At 39.2% G+C, this 21,453-nt stretch overlaps 1 protein-coding gene across 1 annotated transcript; it reads left to right on the top strand.

Moving 5' to 3' along the window:
• The first annotated feature begins 7,951 nt into the window (after positions 1–7,951).
• Positions 7,952–20,756, top strand: LOC103717695 (cysteine-rich receptor-like protein kinase 6). The gene is made up of 8 exons (XM_039125890.1): positions 7,952–8,572; positions 15,519–15,759; positions 18,489–18,590; positions 18,932–19,065; positions 19,228–19,438; positions 19,697–19,934; positions 20,005–20,155; positions 20,261–20,756. The coding sequence occupies exons 1-8, from the start codon at positions 7,967–7,969 to the stop codon at positions 20,603–20,605; spliced, it is 2,028 nt and encodes a 675-aa protein (XP_038981818.1). The 5' UTR covers positions 7,952–7,966; the 3' UTR covers positions 20,606–20,756.
• Positions 20,757–21,453: the final 697 nt, after the last annotated feature.

Below are 21,453 nucleotides of genomic sequence, written 5' to 3' on the forward strand. Positions count from 1 at the left end.
TTATGGGTCCGTTTCCGCCATCTTTCGGATATGAGTACATTTTAGTTGGTGTTGAGTATGTGTCCAAATGGGTAGAAGCTGTGCCTTGTCGAACAAATGACCACAAACCAGTTTTAAAATTTCTTAAAGAAAACATATTTTCTAGGTTTGGGATGCCCAAGGTTATAATTAGTGATGGAAGAAAACATTTTTGTAATAAGCCTTTTGAGACCCTGTTACGAAAGTACGATATCACCCATAGAATTGTAACCCCTTATCACCCGCAAACTAGTGGCCAAGTAGAGTTAGCCAATCGGGAGATTAAACGAATTTTAGAGAAAATGGTGAATCCATCACGCAAAGACTGGTCTTTAAAACTTTCTGACGCATTGTGGACTTACCGTACTGCTTATAAAACTATTCTTGGTATGTCCCCGTATCGGCTAGTCTATGAAAAAGCATGTCATCTACCTGTTGAAATAGAGCATAAATCGTATTGGGCCATTAGAAAATTAAACTTTGAACTGTCAGATGCTGGTTTAGCTAGAAAAATACAACTAAGTGAGTTGAATGAAATTCGTCGGGATGCATATGACAATGCTAGACTTTGTAAAGAACGAATGAAAATTAGGCATGATAAATCAATTCTAAGAAAATCTTTTGAACCTGCACAAAAAGTTCTTTTGTATGACTCTCGCTTATATCTGTTTCCTGAAAAATTACGATCAAGATGGACAGGCCCTTTCATGGTAAAAACTGTTTTTCCACACGGGGCAGTTGAAATTGAGAATCCACAGGATGGTAAAATTTTTAAGGTGAATGGACATAGACTAAAACCTTTTTTTGAGAATTTTGCAGATGAAGAGGACTCCTTTTTCTTGGGGGAGCCTTCTTACGACTGGGCATGACAACCAAGGTATGTGTATATTAGTTAGAATTCAATTTTTTTCTTTTATTTTTAGTTTTCTTCTTATTTTGTAGGTCTTCTTTTCTGGCAATCAACAACTCAAGGTATTCTTCTTCTCTCTATTATTTTCTCTATTGTCTCTCATATATAGTTTTCTTGCATTTTTTACATTGAGGACAATGCAATGTTTAAGTTGGGGGGAGGGAAATATTTTGATCAAAAAAAAAAAAACTTATTTTTGTATTTGATTTATTCCATTACTCTCTTTTCTGAGCAAATGCACGTGTATTTTCATATTAAGCTTGTGCAACTATTAAGGCAAGGAACACATGCATACTATGACTGATCAGAGACCTATTATTAGATCCCCACACATGTACTTAATGACAATAGGAAGGCCTCAGGAGTTCATATTTGTTAACTGCATTTTTGTTAGCCTTATCCATAAAAGAAGTATGAGTATCCTTGTTCGTACCATAAGGTTCAGGATTTGGTTTTCACATAAAGATAGAGGTTGAATATCCCGACTAGATTACTTAGGTGCCTTATGATCCGACCTTGGTTGACCTATAGTCACGATGCAGTCACATATATAATAAAAATATTTATATGGTTCAGTCTACCATCTCTTTTCTTGCATAATTATTATTCAAAAAAAAAATTAAATAAATAAATAAATACTTATGATGACAAGTCTGGCCTCGTGGCGTAGTCTGGTTCGAGTAATTAAGTCCGAGGGGTGTTTCACCTAATGTCTTGAGCCAACTGGATCGGGGGTCATTGACTGAAAGCTCGCTACATGGACCTTACTAGAGCCTAATGGGGTTGGATAGCTGTAGTTGTCATGTGTATTGAAAATATATATATATATATATATATATGAAATGAAATAAAAATAAGCATGAATGAGTTGGTTAGGCTGAACCTAGTGACATGCGGTAATGACTGGTTTGACTCTATTGTGTTGGACCTCTGTGTACCCGGGTTGTTTAGTTGGGATTGATAGCTCTTTCTTTACATGCGAACTATTCTTGACAAATTTAGACAACATGTGATATTCTGAAAATTTGATGGATCAGGTTCTAACAAATTGTAGAAAATATTTGTGAACTTGAGTAGTGCACCTAAAACTCAGGCGGTGCCCGATTGTGGTGGAGGTATTAGTACTCTGAGAAAGTCATGCGATTTGATGCATACTACACTTTTATATTTCCTTGCTTTGACAGTTGCCATGCTTGAAAATATATATCAATTAATTACATGTGTATTAGCTCAGGATTTATTTCATATTTTTATTAGAATCTCATGTCATATCATTCATGATGTTTGTGGGTAACATCCCTGAAAACCCTCACGAGACAACACTCGTCCACTAGGGTAACCTAGGGGTTTAACGGCTTGTTGCACGTGCTAAGTGCAATCGTGATTCCTACAAAAGTGAGTGCTTATCTTAATTTTATGCAATTAGTTCTAATAAAACATCATAGGTTAAACCACACCTTTTGCACACTCATTTTATTATTTGCTCGTTAATTGCTAGAGACTAGCAATAAGCTAGTTGGGGGTGTGATGAGAGCACAAAAGTGCGATCTATACATCCCTTAAATTAGTATTATTGCTAACAAAAAAAGGATAAAAATGCTGCATTAATATTATATTTTTGTAGGGTGCAGGTGATCGTAAATCAAAGTTAAATTTCGCATCGGGTCTAAAAATATGCATCACCACAGGTGACCAACCAACCACATGGGGTCAGTCCCAGTTGCACACTAGAAGGAGCATTAGCCGACTAGGTGCAGCCACATCCAACGTGCAACCCATCCTCCCACGAGTGATCAACGGCATCCGCGAGCCAGTCCATTCCGCATCCGTTTGCGAATCTCCCGAGCCCCAGCATCCCATGAAGCTTCTGAGTCCGCCTCTCCCGCGAGCCCATCCACGCGTCCGTAGCGATTCCACCGCGTCTGTCTTCTCCGCATGCAAATCTCCAGTGAAGCTTCCCAGCGTCCGCATCCCGACTCCTCTCGGATCTCCAACGATCCAGCTTCTTCCAGCCACATCATCTCCCAGCATCACAACATCGCCAGCGTCCACACGAGCAAAGCCCAGCCGTCCGTGAAGCCTTCCCGCATCCACTGCTTCCGGATTCGCGACCCCAAGGCACCGTTTCCGTCTTCTCCGCTTGTGATCTCAGTGTCTGCGTCCCAGTTCCATCTCAAGCTCCATCAGTCCGCTTCTCCCGAGATCCTAGCTTCTGTGATCAGCTCCCAGCAAGTCCCGACTTCATCCCGGCATGCCACGTTCGTCCGCGTTCAGCTCATCATTCCGCGAACATCATCCGAATCCTAGCATCAATCCTCCGCATCCCATGCTTCCGAATCGGATCTGTGAAGCCTTCCAGCATCTCCACGTTTCAGCCTTCCCCAGATCCCGCAGGCGTCCGTGATCCAGTTTCCAAATCTCAGATCCACGCGTCTTCCGGATTCGTTCCCAGATCTTCTCCGTGTCCGTGAGCCAACGTCCGCAACCTCCCGCGAAGCATTCTCCCATGATACCGCGTCCGGATATCTCGCAACTGGATTAGGGATCCATCGGGGGGGATATAGAAGGTTTCTCCCTCGGCTGGAGGGGAGTTCATTTTCGAAAAAAAACAGAGTCTTAGCCCCATTCGAAAAAGAAGAAGAAAAAAAAGAGAGGAAACAGGGCATGCCCTGTTTCCGAAAATAAAAAGAAAAAAAAAAGAGAGAAGGAAGAGGAACAGGGGAGATTTCTTTTATGTTGATGGACGGCTAATTTCTTAGGGAGGGAGATGGAGGAACCTTTGATATATTGCTCTTTATAGTAAACTCTAAACTTTTGCCTTGAATGAATTATATTTACTGATATGTTTTTGATCCATGCATAGTTATTTCGTAGATAGCTCTTTAAGGGATTATGATTATTGATATATGGATTGCTTTAGTATTTGATTCGCCGTAGACGTAGAAAGCACGACGAATGCTTAGAAATTGAGTTCATATGTTCATGAAACATATACCATGATTAGATCTATCTTACCATTCATTTTTAATCAAGAACCATAGAGTTTATTTCTTGGATGCAATATCATCAAGGAGGATTCTAGATCCCTACCATCTTTATTTCATTGAACTTTGTTTATTGCTATATTGTTCTCCGATTTTAATTTATGAAAATCAAAACATCATCTTAATCCACATATTTATTCAACTGAAAATTACATCTAAAAATTACGCTAATAATCTATAGATCGTTCCCTGAGGATTCGATCTCGGACTCCCGAGAATTTACTACTTGTGCGATTCTCCTACACTTGGGAGAACAATTTTATTTTTGCACCACAGATATAGCAAAATAAACAAAATGTAAAGAAAGAAGCCCTCAAACAAATTTTGCCGATGGAAGACTTTGATTCTCCTTTACTGGACCTTTCTTGAATGCGCTGATAGTTGAGGATCACTTCAATGAGCATTTAATGTTAGGAGTGCTCTGAAATCGATTGGGATGCAATGACTCCTCTTTTCGCTTTGAATAGCTCTAACTCTTCTTCGGTGGTTGATAGATTTGAATGCTCTCAATGGATTTTCTCTCCTTTTCTTTTGATACTTATGAACCACCTTTTCTAACTTATCTCCTTGAAAACTAGCCATTAGAGAGGAGAAAAGAGCCGTTCTGACAAAACTGCGCGTCCTGATAAAGCATCCGTTGGGATCGGAGTTGACTCGCCCGTCTTAGAGTTGGCTTGGCTGAAACAGGAAACGCCTCATGAAAGTTAGGATTTGACTCGAATTCGGGTTCTTACAAATAGGCTCTCTATCGATCCTGTAAGAGACGGCTCGAAGGAATCGGGAGTCGACTCACCCATGGCATCTTCAAATGTGAACTACCAGCTATCTTCCAGGAGATGGCTCGGGCAATTCCGGAGTCAGCTCGCATTCTGGTCTGTGGAAAAATGCTCTCGGCCATTTTCTGTAGGAGTCGGCTCGTAAACAGTTCGAGTCGACTCAGCCACTGTGCCGAAGAAATTACTTTGCGGCTTTAATTTGCGGGAGACGGCTTGTAAGTTCTGGGAGTCGACTCACGCACTGTAGCTTGAAAACTTATTCTTTGTAAGAGTCGGTTCGTGAACAGTTGGAGTCGACTCGAGCACTGTGCCTTAAAAACTTGCTCTCTGACTTTTCTATGAGAGTCGACTCGAGCACTGTGCCTTAAAAATCACTTTTCTATCTTTCCTGTAAGAGTCGACTCGTGAACAGTTGGAGTCGACTCGCCCTCTGCACTTGAAAAAATTGCTCTCTGTCTTTACTGTAAGAGTCGAGTCGCCTTATCTGGGAGTCGGCTTGAGGAAGTGCCAGACAGTAACAATATGCCAGAGTCGACTCGAGAAATCTGGGAGTCGGCTTGAGGAAGTGCCAGACAGTAACAATATGCCAGAGTCGACTCGAGAAATCTGGGAGTCGACTCGAGTGCAAGGCAAATACTTTAATGGTTCCAAACATGAGTAAAACTCAACTTAAATTCCTTGAACCATTTTCTAAGACATTCTTTCAAATTTAAAAGTATTTTACCTTGAATTCATTAGCACAATATGAAATATACTCAAGTGTTTTGGGCTCATTAAAATCAAATAGAGGATCAACAATCACTCAGCATGGCTAGTTGTTTTTGTAGTTTTGGAATTATATATCGATTTCACAAATTACATATAGATAGTTTAATATGTTTGATGTGTAAGCAAGGTAATCAAAAAACCTTATTATATATGATGAGACAGTAATTGTACAATATATTATTTTCCTTTCCCTATGTTAACTAGATATTTACATCAGAAAGAGAAAGTTTAACCAGATATTGGCCTTCATTATTCCTAAAGAGTTCTATATACATTTCAAATCATAAGTTCAAAGGGGCATCTTTCAAAGTTATGATTATTACATATTTTGCTATTTTTCAGGGGGCAAGGCATGAAAAGCTAACTCAGAAACTTAGAACTTCTACTTCAGAAGGAAGCTATTGAAATGGCCTAGCTGCCAAATAGATATCCACTTGCTATGAAAATAATTGCATTTTAATTTCTGCATGACAGCAATTTGTTACATTAATCTCATCATATAAGCTTGTCTTTCAAAATATAGGAAAGGAAGCATCAGTGATTTGGCATAAAGTTTTAACTTCTTTGACTTTTTGTAAAACAATAAGCCACAAGACAACTCATGAAAGTTTTACGTTGATAGCTAGCTTTTAAAGGGAGACTCAATGTTTGTACATTATTTATAGTAAAAATTTAAATTCCACAAAAAATACTTGGTAAAATGCACTGCCAATTGGCAATAAGGCATTGGGTGAAATATCTTGTGACCAGCACCTATGTTATCCATGTCTAAAATATCTTTTGAGCCCAGTTAGGACTCTTGCACACCCACACAAACTCCTAGCCAGGTAAGTTCTAGATGTAGCACTGAATACTAATTGTGCTGAGGGAATCTTGCAAAATGCAACATTAAGCATTAACCACAATACATGTTGGGCATATCCCCTTGCTACCTAACCGTTAAGAAAATGAACCATTCAATTAACTAGGCAGCGAAAATCCAAAGTTCATGGTCTTTAGTGTTATCCATTTCGTGAAACTTGTCTTCAATCAATACGATTTAATAAACATGAAATCCTAAAATTTTGTTTGTTAACACAAACAAAAATAAGTCCTAGATGTTAAATAATAACCATGGTGCATTGGAACTCTATGTGGTGAAAATTTTCTTAGCAGCTTCAATGTTCCTGAGCATCACTTTAGCCAAAGATGAAATCTCTTCCTGGCTGTTAACATTCACAGTCTCCCCAAACCAGGCAACAATCTGAATCAACCAAGCTTGCGACAAGCGCTTCTCGTTGTCAGAAAATTTACAGCTTCTGGAATTCGGACAGGCTCTCATGAGCGTTCGATTCCGCTGCAGCCCATGGCAACGCGAAGAGGCAGCAACAAAGACGGAATGAAGCGCTTCAAGTTATTCAGATTTCAGGCTACCAATTTAGAGGTGTTACTAGAAAAGATAATTATTTAACAAAGCAAGAGAAATCCTAAAAAAAATTGGGATCAAGAATGTACGACCAACCACGGGCCCCTAAGAAATTGATCAGGTACAAAGTGAAAGAAAAAGGAGGAATTTTTTTCTCTTTTCTTTAGAAAAAAATAAAAAAGCAAGAAGCAGTAACAAGAGATCGGAGGGACGAGGTGAGTTTGCCCTCTGGAGATTTAACGGAACCTTCCATGTTGGTTCCCGTCTGGTCCCCTGTGGCATCTGCTTTAAGATTCTTATACTAGCTGATATGGTGCCATATTAAACGGCCTACACGACGCTTTTTACAGAGTCCACGGAGTACTTTGTCCCTCTTTTTCCGCAAGTTGAATGGAATCCAGTTGTTCATAGATAGTTTTTCAAGCCCACCAATGTTGACCAACAACCTTTCCTCAGGTCTAACAGACCACTCCTTTCATTTTCTTCCACAAGATGGCGTGTTTTGTACCCAAAAAAAAGAGCGCGTGTTTGTATTTGCTATTTATTTAGCATGGAACTTGACTGGGACAAACGTGAGATTTAGGTTGCAAATTTTACAAACATGAGAACACCTGCCGATCTTATGGTGGGCATTCCAGGGCCCTCGTGGATTGTTTCTGGTTTGAGTAGGCAAAATCATGAATGCCGAGATACAAATGCAATTTGGTAAAGCCATAGCATCTGGTCTTTAACACCTATTGATCGAATCCATGTAGCCATGCCACTGGACTGAACCCTAATTCGCCATAATCTAAGTGGTCATATTGGGCCAACGCTGCCTCAGAGTCGCATCCTCGTAGGCATGGTAAATCGCAAAATAGAACGACGACCAAGTCGACCGCTGCTGCTCTTGGTCGTTTCTCGTTCCCAAGGCATTTCCAGCTTCCTCCGAACGGGTCGCCTACCAGTTTCCTCTAGCTCGCACGCTGTTTCCACAGCCAGCCATACTTAACAACTTTGCTCTGTCATGCTCAGAAGCACTGGGTTCCCGCTGTAACCGTAGTCCATGGTATCATTTCGCCATGTTTCCTTCCCTTTCTTCCTATGCCTTATCTTCCTCATATTCCTTTCCCCTCCCACTGCCGGCGATCCCCTCTACACACAGTGTGGCAGCACCGGCAACTACACCGCCAGCAGCACCTATGAGACCAACCTCAACCTCCTCCTCCGTTCCCTCGCCTCCAACACTTCTCTCTCCGGTGGCTTCCTCAACGCCACCGTCGGCCAGATCCCCGACCAAATCTACGGCCTCGCCATGTGCCGCGGCGACACCAACGCCTCGGTCTGCCGCTCCTGCCTCAGCGACGCAATCCAAGACGCCCCCCAGCTCTGCGCGTACAACAAAGGCGCCATCGTAGGCTACGATGACTGCCTCCTTCGCTACTCCAACCAGCGCTTCTTCTCGACCGTCGACACCTCGATGCGGGTGTTCGAGTGGAACCCCAACAACGTGACGGACCGCAGCCGGTTCGACAAGATTGTGGACGAGCTTATGAGCGCGATCACCGATTGGGCCGTCTCCAACTCGACGAGGAGGTTCGCCACCGGGCAGATGGTGAATTCCACCAAGGCTCCTTTTCCTCAGATACATGGTCTGGTGCAGTGCACACAGGTGTAAAAACATCTTTATAGAGGATCATAATAGAACCAAACTTTAAGAAGCAAAGCATACCTGGATCCATTGATAGACTGATTGCTTAAAGCTTCCTTTCTTTCTGAATGATCAAATCTTTGTTCGTATCTCCCTCTTGGCCCCTGTTCGAACACCCAGGCGATGGAGTCCTTTTTTCTGTGTTTACTTACTAGGCAGAGGGTGAGACCCGTTATGTTATCCTACCATCAAGGATAATGCGTCCACTTCTCACGGGATTGTAACTGACCACGATGTGGTCATGTGGGTCAAAACCCAACATTCTCCCACTTGACCCATATGACCATACTTTAGTTAGAAATGATATAAACATTAGGCGCGCATCATTCTAATCCATATATAGTCACTTGGGTCATCATAATACCATAATTAAACAACTTACTAATGCGAGTCAAGGCGGTTCCACATCAATATAATGACACAGTTCCTTCCAAGTACCACAACACTAGCAAATTATTTAACCATAGTCCATAAATGAGAAGTATCTTTAATGGTCAAACATTATGTCTTTGTCAAAGACAATTCCTGTAATCATACATTCAAACCCATACATGTACATATATTTGAAGAACAGGAAAAACAGAAACATAATCAATTATATCTAAGTGTCAAAGAAATAAACATAATACAATCCTCAACTAATATCATGGATTACAACTAAGACCCATTCTTTCAACATGCTCTTTAAAAGTCTTCGGTTGTAAACCTTTTGTTAAAGGATCTGCAATCATGAGCTCTGTCCTCATATTTTCTATAGACACATTTTGTTTCTGAACTTCCTCCTTGACAACAAAATATTTAAGCTCAATGTGCTTGGCACCATTAGAATATTTGTCGTTTCTGGAGAAATGGACGGCTGCAGTATTGTCACAAAAGATTCTCAGCGGCCTGGCAATAGAGTCGACAACCCCAAGTCCCGAGATAAAGTTACGCAGCCACAAACTATGAACCGTGGCCTCAAAGCATGCCACAAATTCTGCTTCCATGGTGGACGAAGCAGTGCTTGTCTGTTTGGCACTTTTCCATGAGATTGCTCCTCCAGCTAATAGGAACAAATAGCCAAACGTTGACTTTCTACTATCCACACATCCAGCAAAGTCTGAATCCGAATAGCCAATCACCTCAAGGCTATCTGACTTTCTATATGTAAGCATGTAATTCTTTGTTCCTTGCAAGTATCTCATCACCTTCTTTGCAGCTTTCCAGTGATCCATCCCTGGATTACTTTGGTATCTTCCTAGCATTCCAACTGCAAAACTGATGTCCGGTCTGGTACAGGTCTGAGCATACATCAAGCTACCAACTGCAGAAGCATAAGGTATATTTTCCATCTGCTTACGTTCCAATTCATTCTGTGGGCATTGCATGAGACTAAATTTATCCCCTTTCTGAATTGGAACAACACTGGCTGAACAATTCTCCATACCAAATCTCTCTAGAACTCTGTCTATATATGCCTTTTGAGACAACCCTAACAATCCACGTGATCGATCACGAAATATTTCAATGCCTATCACGTAGGTTGCCTCATTCATATCTTTCATTTCAAAGTTCTTTGAGAGAAAAACCTTAGTTTCATACAATAAGCCAAGATCACTACTGGCAAGCAATATGTCATCAACATATAGGACCAAAAAGATAAACTTGCTCCCACTGACCTTCAGGTATATACACCGATCAACAGTGTTTTCCTTAAAACCGAAGGAAATGATGGTATCATTGAACTTGCGATACCATTGTCGGGAAGCTTGTTTAAGACCATATATTGACTTCTTTAATTTGCAAACCATGTGTTCTTTTCCCTTTAATGGAAAACCTTCGGGCTGGTCCATATAGACTTCTTCATCTAAACTCCCATTCAGAAAAGCAGTTTTTACATCCATTTGGTGCAACTCTAAATCATAATGTGCAACCAAAGCCATAATAATTCTAAATGAGTCCTTTTTAGATACAGGAGAAAAGGTCTCTTTATAATCAATGCCTCCTTTCTGAGTGAAACCTTTGGCCACCAGTCTGGCTTTATGTCGTTCAACATTACCCTTTGAGTCGAGCTTGGTCTTAAAGACCCACTTACACCCAACTGTCTTACAACCTTCGGGCAAATCAACGACATCCCAGACTTCATTCTGATCCATTGATTTCAACTCATCTTTCATGGCATCAATCCATTTAATAGAATCAATACTTTCTATGGCTTGTTTAAAAGAAACCGGATCTTTTCTTGTCCCTATATCAAAATCAAATTCTTGTAGATAAACCATATAATCATTCGGAATGGCAGATCTCCTTTCTCTTTGAGATCTCCTTAATGTCATCCCTTGTGGTTCTTCTACAACTTGTTCAGTGGTGATAACTTCATTATGGAGTGTTTGATCATTAATTTGTTGTTCATTGTTATTAAACTGTGTGACAACTGTAGGAACAACAATTTTCTTAGAAGTCATGGGTAAAGGGACTTGCACCCTAACTTCTTGAATTTTCACATTTTGTGGTTTATCACTCCCACTGGTTTCACCATTCTCAATGAATTTGACATTACCGGTCTCTATAATTCTTGTACTATGGTTAGGACAGTAAATCCTATACCCTTTGGATTTTTCGGAATAACCTATAAAGTATCCACTAATCGTTCTAAAATCCAATTTCTTTTCATGTGGATTATAAATTCTGGCCTCCGCCGGACAACCCCAAACATGCAGGTGTCTTAAACTCGGTTTCCTTCCTGTCCATAACTCAAAAAGAGTTTTTGGAACTGCCTTACTAGGAACCCGGTTTAATATGTATACAGCGGTCTTAAGGGCTTCCATCCACAACGACATGGGTAACGGAAAATTACTTAACATACTCCTAACCATATCCATAAGAGTACGATTACGCCTTTCAGCTACTCCATTCTGCTGTGGCATTCCCGGCATAGTGTATTGAGCACGTATGCCATGCTTTTCTAAGAGTTTAGCAAATGGGCCAGGGTGTTGTCCTGTTTCATCATACCTACCATAATATTCACCACCTCTATCAGACCTGACAATTTTCACCTTTCTATCTAATTGTCTTTCAACCTCAGTAATGTATACCTCTAGGACATCCACTGCCTGAGATTTTTCATGCAACAAATAGACATAACCATAACGTGAAAAATCATCAATAAAGGTGATAAAATACTTCTCTCCACCAAATGATGGGGAGTCAAAAGGCCCACAAATGTCTGTATGGATAATTTCAAGAAGTTCTTCACTTCTTGTGGCAACTTTCTTTGTGTGTTTGGTTTGCTTTCCCTTAATGCAGTCTACACACATACCGAGATCAGTAAAGTCTAAGTTTGACAAAATCCCATCCTTTACTAATCTCTCTAATCTTTCTTTGGATATATGACCCAATCTTTTATGCCACAAGTTAGAAGATTTTTCATTTATCAGGTTTCGTTTAATTCCAACATTATGATGCAAGGTCATAAGAGTTTCAGCAAAATGATTATCAAGATTTACTTTATATAAACCATCACACAAGACACCAGAACCAATGAAGAGATTGTCTTTGAAAAGACGCAAACTACCATTCCCAATTTTAAAGAAATATCCTTCAACATCAAGTTTAGAAACAGAAATTAAATTTCTAGAAATAGAAGGAACATAAAGAGTCTGAAGCAAATCTAAATGACAACCAGTATTTAAAAACAAACGATAGGTTCCAACAGCAGTTACTGGAACTCTAACCCCATTCCCCAAAAAGATAAAACTTTCATTTGGATCTTGCATCTGGGTTGTAAGGAATCCCTGCATCGTATTTGAAACATGAACATTAGAACCTGAGTCAAACCACCAAGTATTAGAAGGAACTTCAGTAAGGTTTGATTCAAAACATACATAAGCCAAATGCTTACCTTTCTTTTCAAACCATGCCTTGCGTTTATGGCAGTCCTTCTGATAGTGTCCCAATTTTTTGCAGAAATGGCATCTATCTTTGTTTTGTTTCTTCTTATGAACCTCGGTATCATGATGAGGCTCTTTACCCTTGGATGGTCCACTCTTCATGCCCTTTCTTGGCTTCTTCCATTTCTTCTTGGCTCCATGACTTACAAGATTGACAGAATGATATCCTTGTTGCTTAAGTCTTGTCTCCTCTTGAACAAGCATACTGGTCAATTCATTCACATTCCACTTATCCTTAATAGTGTTATAGTGAATTTGAAATGATCCAAATTGAGGAGGCAAGGAGTTCAAAATAAATTGAACCAAAAAGGATTCATTCACATCCATCCCAAGAGCCTTCAGTTTAGCAGCTATATTTGTCATTTCAAGGATATGCTCATGCATCCCACAAGTACCATCAAATTTCATGGTGGTTAGTTTAGCCATTAATGTCCCAGCCAGAGACTTATCAGCAGATCGGAAACGTTCTTCCACAGTTTTCAATAATGCTTGAGCACTGTCACATTCAGGAAGCGTTGACTTGATATTATTCGCTATACTCATCCGCATAAACATAATGCTCAATCTGTTCGATCTTTCCCAAGTCTTATAAAAAGACCTTTCTTCCGAGCTGCTCAAATCAGTAATGTCAGCCGGTTTCTCAGATCGGAGTGCTAAATCAAGATCCAGAACACCTAGGTGAAACTGGACTTGTTCATTCCACTCTGAGAAATTAGTTCCATTAAAGATCGTAACAGATGAAGCTTGCGAATGAAGCGAAACAGGAATAGATACTGCAATAAGAAAATTAACAATAAGAAAATGCTTACAACATTAACACTTTGAGTTAGCAATAATGATGAATGACATAAACAGTATTACCATAATACACCTTTGGGTTGTAATTATGAAATACTAAATTACTATTATGGTGATTCCCAATTCACCTAGGAATAATTAATGATATAGGTCCAAAATTCAAATAGGTCTGTTGCCTTTGAGCATCCAATACCTATTAAATCAAGGATACTCATTAATTATCCTAACTCAGCAAATCAATCATTTGAAAGTGGTGCACCTTTGGGCCAATCCATAATATCTCATGATTGAAAAACTGTAAGTCATAATTTGCAAAGTCATTATCTTAATACATGGGATTAGAGTATTTGATGACTTGATGTCTATTAAACATTCTAGTTGGGTTACTTTGGCAACTACCAAACTATTTCATAATATAGACATCAAATTAAAATAATGACATTGCACATAATTGACAATTCATAATATGACAAATTAAAATAAAACATGTATTTAATATTTTACTAATCTACATAATCAGTACATTTGTCATATCATGCTATCAAGTATACTAAAATGTAAAATAAATGACAAAATTTTTATCACATTACCCTACAAGGACCTCTGCATAAATAATATATTTTATAGGGACTAAATTAACATATTTTGAGGACCTCTAAACAAGTGATATGCTTTACAGGGACTAAATTAAAATATTTTGTTTCTTATAGCCCTAGAAGGATGTCAGCATAAATAAAATGTTTCACAGGGGCTTAACAGAAACAATTTCATCCTTTAACAGCCCTCTAAGGACTTCACAATAAATAAAATATTTTATAGGGACTTAATAGAAACATTTTCAACTTGTAACAGCCCTCTAAGACTTCAGTATAAATGGTATGTTTCACAGGGACTTAAACAGAAACATTTCATTCTTTTATCATCCCGGGAGGGCTGTATGAAACAATAAAATGTTTCATAAGGGCTTAACTGAAAATTTTCCCATCAATTGACTAAACGAACTCGGGTTTCGGATCGAAACCCAAAAACCCGAACTCGTTATGCCTGTTATGCCTCAGACGGGTTATCTATTCCGGGTTCGGGTCGAAACTCATGCCCAAAACCCGTTATGAATAAATTATTATTATTATTATTTTTTAAAAGAACTGAAGACGGGTCGATCCCGACCCGTCTTCCTCCTCTTTTAGCGGCGGGCTAGGGTTCCGCCGAACCCAGCCCGCCAGCCTCCGGTCGCCGGGGCGGTGAGCGCGCCGCTTCCCTCCGGTGGACTCGCCGCCCGATGGCGAGCCCACCGGCGGTCGCACGCCAGCAGGCAACGCCGGCGGGTTGGGGTTCCGCCGAACCCAACCCGTCGGCTCTTAGGAGCAGCGGGAGGCGATCATGCCGCCGGACGAAGTGCCGCCCGACGGCGCCACCGAAATGGGCCCGACGCCGGACGAAACGCCGCCCGACGGCGTCACCCGCAGGAATACGCCGACCGACGGCGATCATCCGGTGAGTTTTATCTTCCGACCCGTCTCCCTTTTTTTTTTTAATGGAGTGGGAGGGAGACCATGGCCGGCGGCTACGCCGGATCTTCTGATGGCTCACGGCGGCATATGCCGGCCAGATCCAGCGTCAGCAGGGTGATTCTTCCTTTTTTTTTTTTTTTTTTTTTTTGGTTGTTTCTCAAATCCATGAATCCGGCCCTGGGATGGAAGCCATGGCCGAGAGTCGACGCTGGATCCCGTGTCGGCTCTCGGTGCCATGGCTGGCTAGATCCAACATTGGGATGATCCATCCCTGCGGCCGTGGAGACTATCCATGGGACTGTCAAAATAGGGGTTTTACCATTTACTGTGATCTGGTTCTAGGATGAACCAGGCTCTGATACCACATGTAAAAACATCTTTATAGAGGATCATAATAGAACCAAACTTTAAGAAGCAAAGCATACCTGGATCCATTGATAGACTGATTGCTTAAAGCTTCCTTTCTTTCTGGATGATCAAATCTTTGTTCGTATCTCCCTCTTGGCCCCTGTTCGAACACCCAGGCGATGGAGTCCTTTTTTCTGTGTTTACTTACTAGGCAGAGGGTGAGACCCGTTATGTTATCCTAACATCAAGGATAATGCGTCCACTTCTCACGGGATTGTAACTGACCACGATGTGGTCATGTGGGTCAAAACCCAACAACAGGACCTGTCGCCGAGCCAGTGCCAGCAGTGCCTCCAAGATATCGGCCTTGAGACAACACCGACACAGCTAGAGGGGAAGGAGGGAGGGAGGGTGGTCGCAGCGAGCTGCAATTTTAGGTATGAGATATACAAGTTCTTCGACGGGGCACCGTCGCTAAAACTTGAGGAGCCGCCGGGGAACGCACCGGTACCGGCGCCGGTAGTGCCTCCACCTACCAAAACACCTGAGGAAGAAGGTAAGGGTAGTAGCCGACCGGTACTAGTAAACTAGTTTCAATAGCATCAGTTTATCGACGGCGACTTAATAGGGAATAGATGAGTCCTTCCTACTCTGTTTGAGATCCAATCATTTCTAATCTGTTTACTAATATCCTATCGATTTGAGTTTAATGGCTACATTTTCTTTTTGTTTTTTTCGCTAAACACATGTCTCTACATAATTTAGTTGAGAAGTATTAGGTGATTTAAAGTAGATTTTTTTTTTTGGCATGTATATCTTTAAAATATATAAAATTATATGAATATTCTTATAAAATTGCTATTTATATGTATACTCTTATAAAATATTTAATTTTGCATGTATACCTTTCTTTTACTTTTTTTCTTACATAATACTATCTAACACTCTTAAAAAACAAATAATTTAAAATTGAAATGACTGAAATACCCTTATCGGTAGACATGCAAAAAGAAAATTTAATATGGATATAGATGCAAGTAGCAACTTTGAGAGGATATTCATGCAATTACACATATTTAGAAGGATATACACTTTAAAAAAATTCATTAAAAAATGATAAAAATCTAGTAAAAATAATTCATTAATAAAAAAATAACAAAAAATATTAAATCATGTTAATATCAACTCTTATAGAATAAATCATGCTGCTTTTACAAAATTCTTTCCTAAAAAAAAAACAACTCAATATTTACAAATCACCAACAAATATTTTACTAATCTAAACATCTATAATTAATTTAAATTTGATATCCTTTAATATTTTAAAAATAATAAATAATATATAGACGTCATAGATTCAATAATAATAATTATATCAAAATCAAATGGTGAATAGTATTACCAAAATGTGACTCGATCTTTTTTTGACTTGTCGATCCAATTGAATCATAGAAAACTTGGTAAATTTCAACCGAATTTTGATTTTTTTAATATATTATTTAAATATATATCCTTCTAAATATGAGAAATTGCATAAATACTCTCATAAAGTTGCTATTTGTGTATATACCCTTACAACTTTTTTTTTTTATATCCACCCATAAGGATATTTCAGTCATTTTATTTTTAAGCCGTTTATTTTTTAAAGACATGAAATGGTATATGTATATATACAAAAAAGAAAAAACAGAAGAATATACATGAAAATAGTAATTTTACGAGAATATTTATATAATTTTGTATATTTAGAAGGGTATACATACATAACACCCTTTAAAGTAACAATAAAGATCAACTCTTCCTTATTGGCCTCTAGTAAAAAAAAAGAAAAAGAAAGCAATATTATATAAACAACAGAGCGAGGCACTAATGCTTGGTGCTGTAAGATACAAGGGTCATTTCCACAAACCAGCCAAAGTAGAGAACCTTTTCTTTAATTTAAGGGTTTGCTAGCTAGCACCAGTATATCTTGTTTGATCAAAAGTAGTTCACACTATTATAATTGCACCAAATTAACACTTCCATAAGATCACATGCTGATTACTAACCTTGGAACATGAAAAGTTTGCACATGGATTCCTTTTAAATGGCAATCCATTTTGGAACCCTAGTTCTGCTTCACATCTAATTCGCTTGAGTCGGGATCCTCTGCGGTGCGTGTTTTGCACCAAAGAGAACTGTACAACCCTTAATCACTGCCATGTCATTCGATCATGGAGACAGACAGCTATCTAGCATTCAATAGTGATGTACAACATTTGGTATGCAACATGATGCCGTATTTGACAGTTGTATGTCTCCACAATCAGATGACGTGGCAATCATCGAGGACTATACAACCTCTATGGTGTAAAACATTCACCACAAAGTATCCAAACTCAATCCACTTATCCGAGACACTCTAGTCAACAAAACTATCAGACAAGAATCATAAGGTTTATAGAGTAAATACTAATAAAAGCTTTCCCACAATATGATCGACCTCAATTACCATACATGCCGCAAACATTTGTAACACAACAAAGAATACCATTTTTTATTAGGCTGTGCAGCTGGGGATTAATACTAAGGGCTGAGAAATAGTGTCACTAATCGGTCACTAAGTTTACATCACGGTGATCAAATTTCTGTCGGTCACTAATCAGTGACAAATAGTGACTGATAACGGTCCGTCACTAATTTTTCGTCACTATACGCATATTTTCTAGTAGTGTATGCAAGTGCCATTCTCCACAAAAGAACCATTATTAAAATTTAGGCCAACTCCCACCAGTTTATTCTGAGAATTTTCTACAAATCTCTTTTCTGAGAGAAACTTCCGCCAGTTTATCAGATCAAAGATAGTTCACAATGCTCACCAACAATCGTAGTTGCCTCACATTAGCAAACTTCCATAGAACATGTTCTGACAGCAGGGATCAGAGCATAAAATAATTGCAATCAGATTCTTCTTATATGACAATCTTTCAAGAATTCATGGCCCTGTCTCAAACCCAATCCATTCACTCAAAACACTTCGATTCCTGCCCAACTTAAATGACCAAGATGTGGTTTACAGTGAATATTGAAACAAGTTATTCCGTTTCTCTCAATTTCCACATGTTATCCCACCTCTCTCAGTTTTCATATTATGACATAAAGATCCACTACTCACAATATAAATTCCCTGATGTAATGTGACTCAACTAATGGCTTCATGTTTGACATCATAGATTGTGCAATATATATATATATATATATATATACTAAATTGCTCATTTATCCATGCAGGAAGCAAGAAGAACGTGACAGGTATGGTTCTTGCAATTGCCATACCTGTAGTGAGTGCTCTGCTGCTACTCTCCGCTATATGCATTTGCTTCTGGAGGAGGAAGTCAGCAATAAAATTACCCTGTAAGTAATCCATAAATCAAATGCTTGCTGTTGCTTTCATAAAAATGCAGCCGCCTTCTTAAGTTTCTGTTAGAGAGCTTTAGCGAGGCCTACGATTAGGGGGATAAAAAAGCAGTAAGATGGAGAATGTGACCCTGAAAATATGATCATAAATTTACTTTAAAGGAATAAAATATGCACTTCTTTATTATTAATTTCACCGGGTGTTATTACCTGTCAAACTAGATTTCATGATGTGTCAGTAATTGGCATGTTTCTTGCAATTGCCAGATTGAGTGAAATTTATCCTTATATATTTATAAAAATTTCTGATAACGGTTTTTCAAAATGTTCTCTTTCAGTAGATGGGAGTAACGCAGAAGAGATCGAAAGTGTTGAGTCACTATTAATTGATATATCCAAGCTAAGAGTTGCAACAGCAAACTTTTCTGAAGAGAATAAACTTGGAGAAGGTGGCTTCGGTGCAGTTTATAAGGTAACATGATTGCAACAATCGCACATTTTTTCACCTAAAAATAACAGTCATACATCAAAATAAAGATTTATCATCTCTTATTTTTCTTCATTTTAATCGGTTCTGTATAAATATGTTTGTAGTCTTTTGGTTCTATACTTCAAGCCTTATAATTCTGTATAGGGATTATTATCCGATGGACGAGAAATAGCAGTCAAGAGGTTATCAACAAGTTCAACACAAGGACTAGGAGAGCTGAAAAATGAGTTAGTTTTAGTTGCTAGGCTCCAGCACAGGAATCTTGTAAGGCTTTTGGGCGTTTGCTTGGAGGAAGAAGAGAAGTTGATTGTCTATGAATATGTGCCTAACAGAAGCCTGGACACCATTCTTTTTGGTACTGCCTTCCACAGAAATCTCACCCTTTTAGAATTTGTGTTATCATAGTTTTTGCAGCCTATTATTACTCTTCTAGACCTTTTGTATTTGTTTAGGTTTAGTGGCTGCTTATATTCTATTGAATCTAGAACTTTCATTTCTAACTTCATCCTTTTTGTGAGCACAGGGGGAAAAAAGCTCTAGTCATCTCTAAATTCCACCCTCTCAACTTATTCTAATACGTGTTACCTTAATTAACTATTTTTGTATGGAATAGATCCTGTAAAAAGAGAACAGCTGAACTGGGCAACCAGATACAAGATCATTGGTGGAATTGCTCGAGGCTTGCTATACCTACATGAAGAGTCTCAGCTAAAAATTGTACATCGGGATTTAAAAGCCAGCAACATTTTATTAGATCGAGACATGAACCCAAAGATTTCAGATTTTGGCATGGCTAGGCTTTTTGGTGGAGACCAAAGTCAAGGCATCACAAACCGAATTGTTGGAACATTGTAAGTGAAAATCTTGATAGATTTACCCATTATTATGGTTGATCCCAATAGGCTATCCAATTTGTTGCAGTGGATATATGGCACCAGAAGATGCCATGCGTGGACAAATTTCAATCAAGTCAGACGTATACAGCTTTGGAGTTCTAGTTTTAGAGATCGTGACAGGCAGGAAGAACATTGGTTCCTCTGATTCTGAATCTTCCAAAGGCCTTCTGAACTATGTGAGTTTCAAACTACACCAGCACCTGCAACAGCATCCACCCACTCCCACATGCACACTATATCTCTATAATAGATTATTTACTTAGTAAATTCGCCTTATGCAGACATGGGAGCAGTGGACAAAAGGAGCAATTTTGGAGATCTTGGACCCATCTCTGGGTAACCATTGCCCAAGAAACGAGGTGTTGAGATGCATTCAGATTGGACTATTGTGTGTTCAGGAAGATCCATCTGACAGGCCTACTATGTCTACAGTCGTTACGATGCTCAGCAGCGACTCTGTGTCTCTTCAAGATCCCTCCCAACCTGCATTTTACATTGGAAAGAGTGGCACGAACTCAGATGTTTATTCAAATGATTTTCATGGAGATACACATGACCGCTCTGCGAACAGGTCGTCACCGATATCGCCAAATGAGGTATCAATAACGGAGCTTGAACCAAGATAGATATAGGTAAGAAGAAGGTTGTGGATGAGTATTTTGAACAACCTGAAGTCAACTCCCTGAAGTTTGAATATTGTGGATGTAATACATGTAGTATCCCTCGGGTCCTTTGAAACATTAGCGCATCAACATGTCTTATGTCTTTCCATTTTTTAATAAGATATATAACCTAATATCAGATTTCCATTGAGATAATGTTTACTAATTTATTCGAAACCTTATACTTCAAGGCAATTATACAGAAAAGGAGGGCGTATAAACCTACCCTGTAGCAACATCTTCAAAACAGGTAGAGTAAATAATCAACCAATGGAGCAGATGCACAAATGATAAAGGCTTCTCACTCTACCTAGGTTAGAGCGGCTAAAAGTATGTCCGACCTCTAGTACTTCAGCCTAACTCTTTATGGGTTTAGATGGTATGTGCCAAGTACCACTTTTCTGGATTTCGGAATGCTTATATGGAGGAAGATCTGCTTGAATGTTGCTTCTATTCAACATCAAGTTATTTGGATGTTAGTCTCCTCCGGTACTCGGGTAAATGTAACTCATGACCCTTGGATTTCAAATTTAAATGCTCAGCTTACCTTCATCAATATGGAAGTGGATATAGAAAATCGAAAGGTGGTTAATCTTATCACTGCTGAAATATCTTGGAACAAATCCAAATTGTCTTCTATCTTTCCTGCTGAAATGATGGACAATATATGTAAGATTCCTTCATAAAAAGCTGTCTGGTCTGGTCAGCTGTATTGGGGGAAGAACAGGCATGCTAAAGCTCTTGTAGAGGAGATAGATAAGCTACTGTTGCCTTTGCCTTATCAGCACAATGCTTCATCCTTTACCTGGATA

The sequence above is a fragment of the Phoenix dactylifera genome, chromosome 4 (assembly GCF_009389715.1).
Source record: "Phoenix dactylifera cultivar Barhee BC4 chromosome 4, palm_55x_up_171113_PBpolish2nd_filt_p, whole genome shotgun sequence".
In the NCBI taxonomy this organism is placed as follows: Eukaryota; Viridiplantae; Streptophyta; class Magnoliopsida; order Arecales; family Arecaceae; genus Phoenix; species Phoenix dactylifera.

Coding starts and splice junctions, on each gene's coding strand:
- LOC103717695 (XM_039125890.1), top strand. CDS start 7,967: ATGGTATCATTTCGCCATGTTTCCTTCCCTTTCTTCCTATGCCTTATC. Junction 19,439..19,696: donor CCTGGACACCATTCTTTTTG/GTACTGCCTTCC, acceptor TGTATGGAATAG/ATCCTGTAAAAAGAGAACAG. Junction 20,156..20,260: donor CCAAAGGCCTTCTGAACTAT/GTGAGTTTCAAA, acceptor CGCCTTATGCAG/ACATGGGAGCAGTGGACAAA.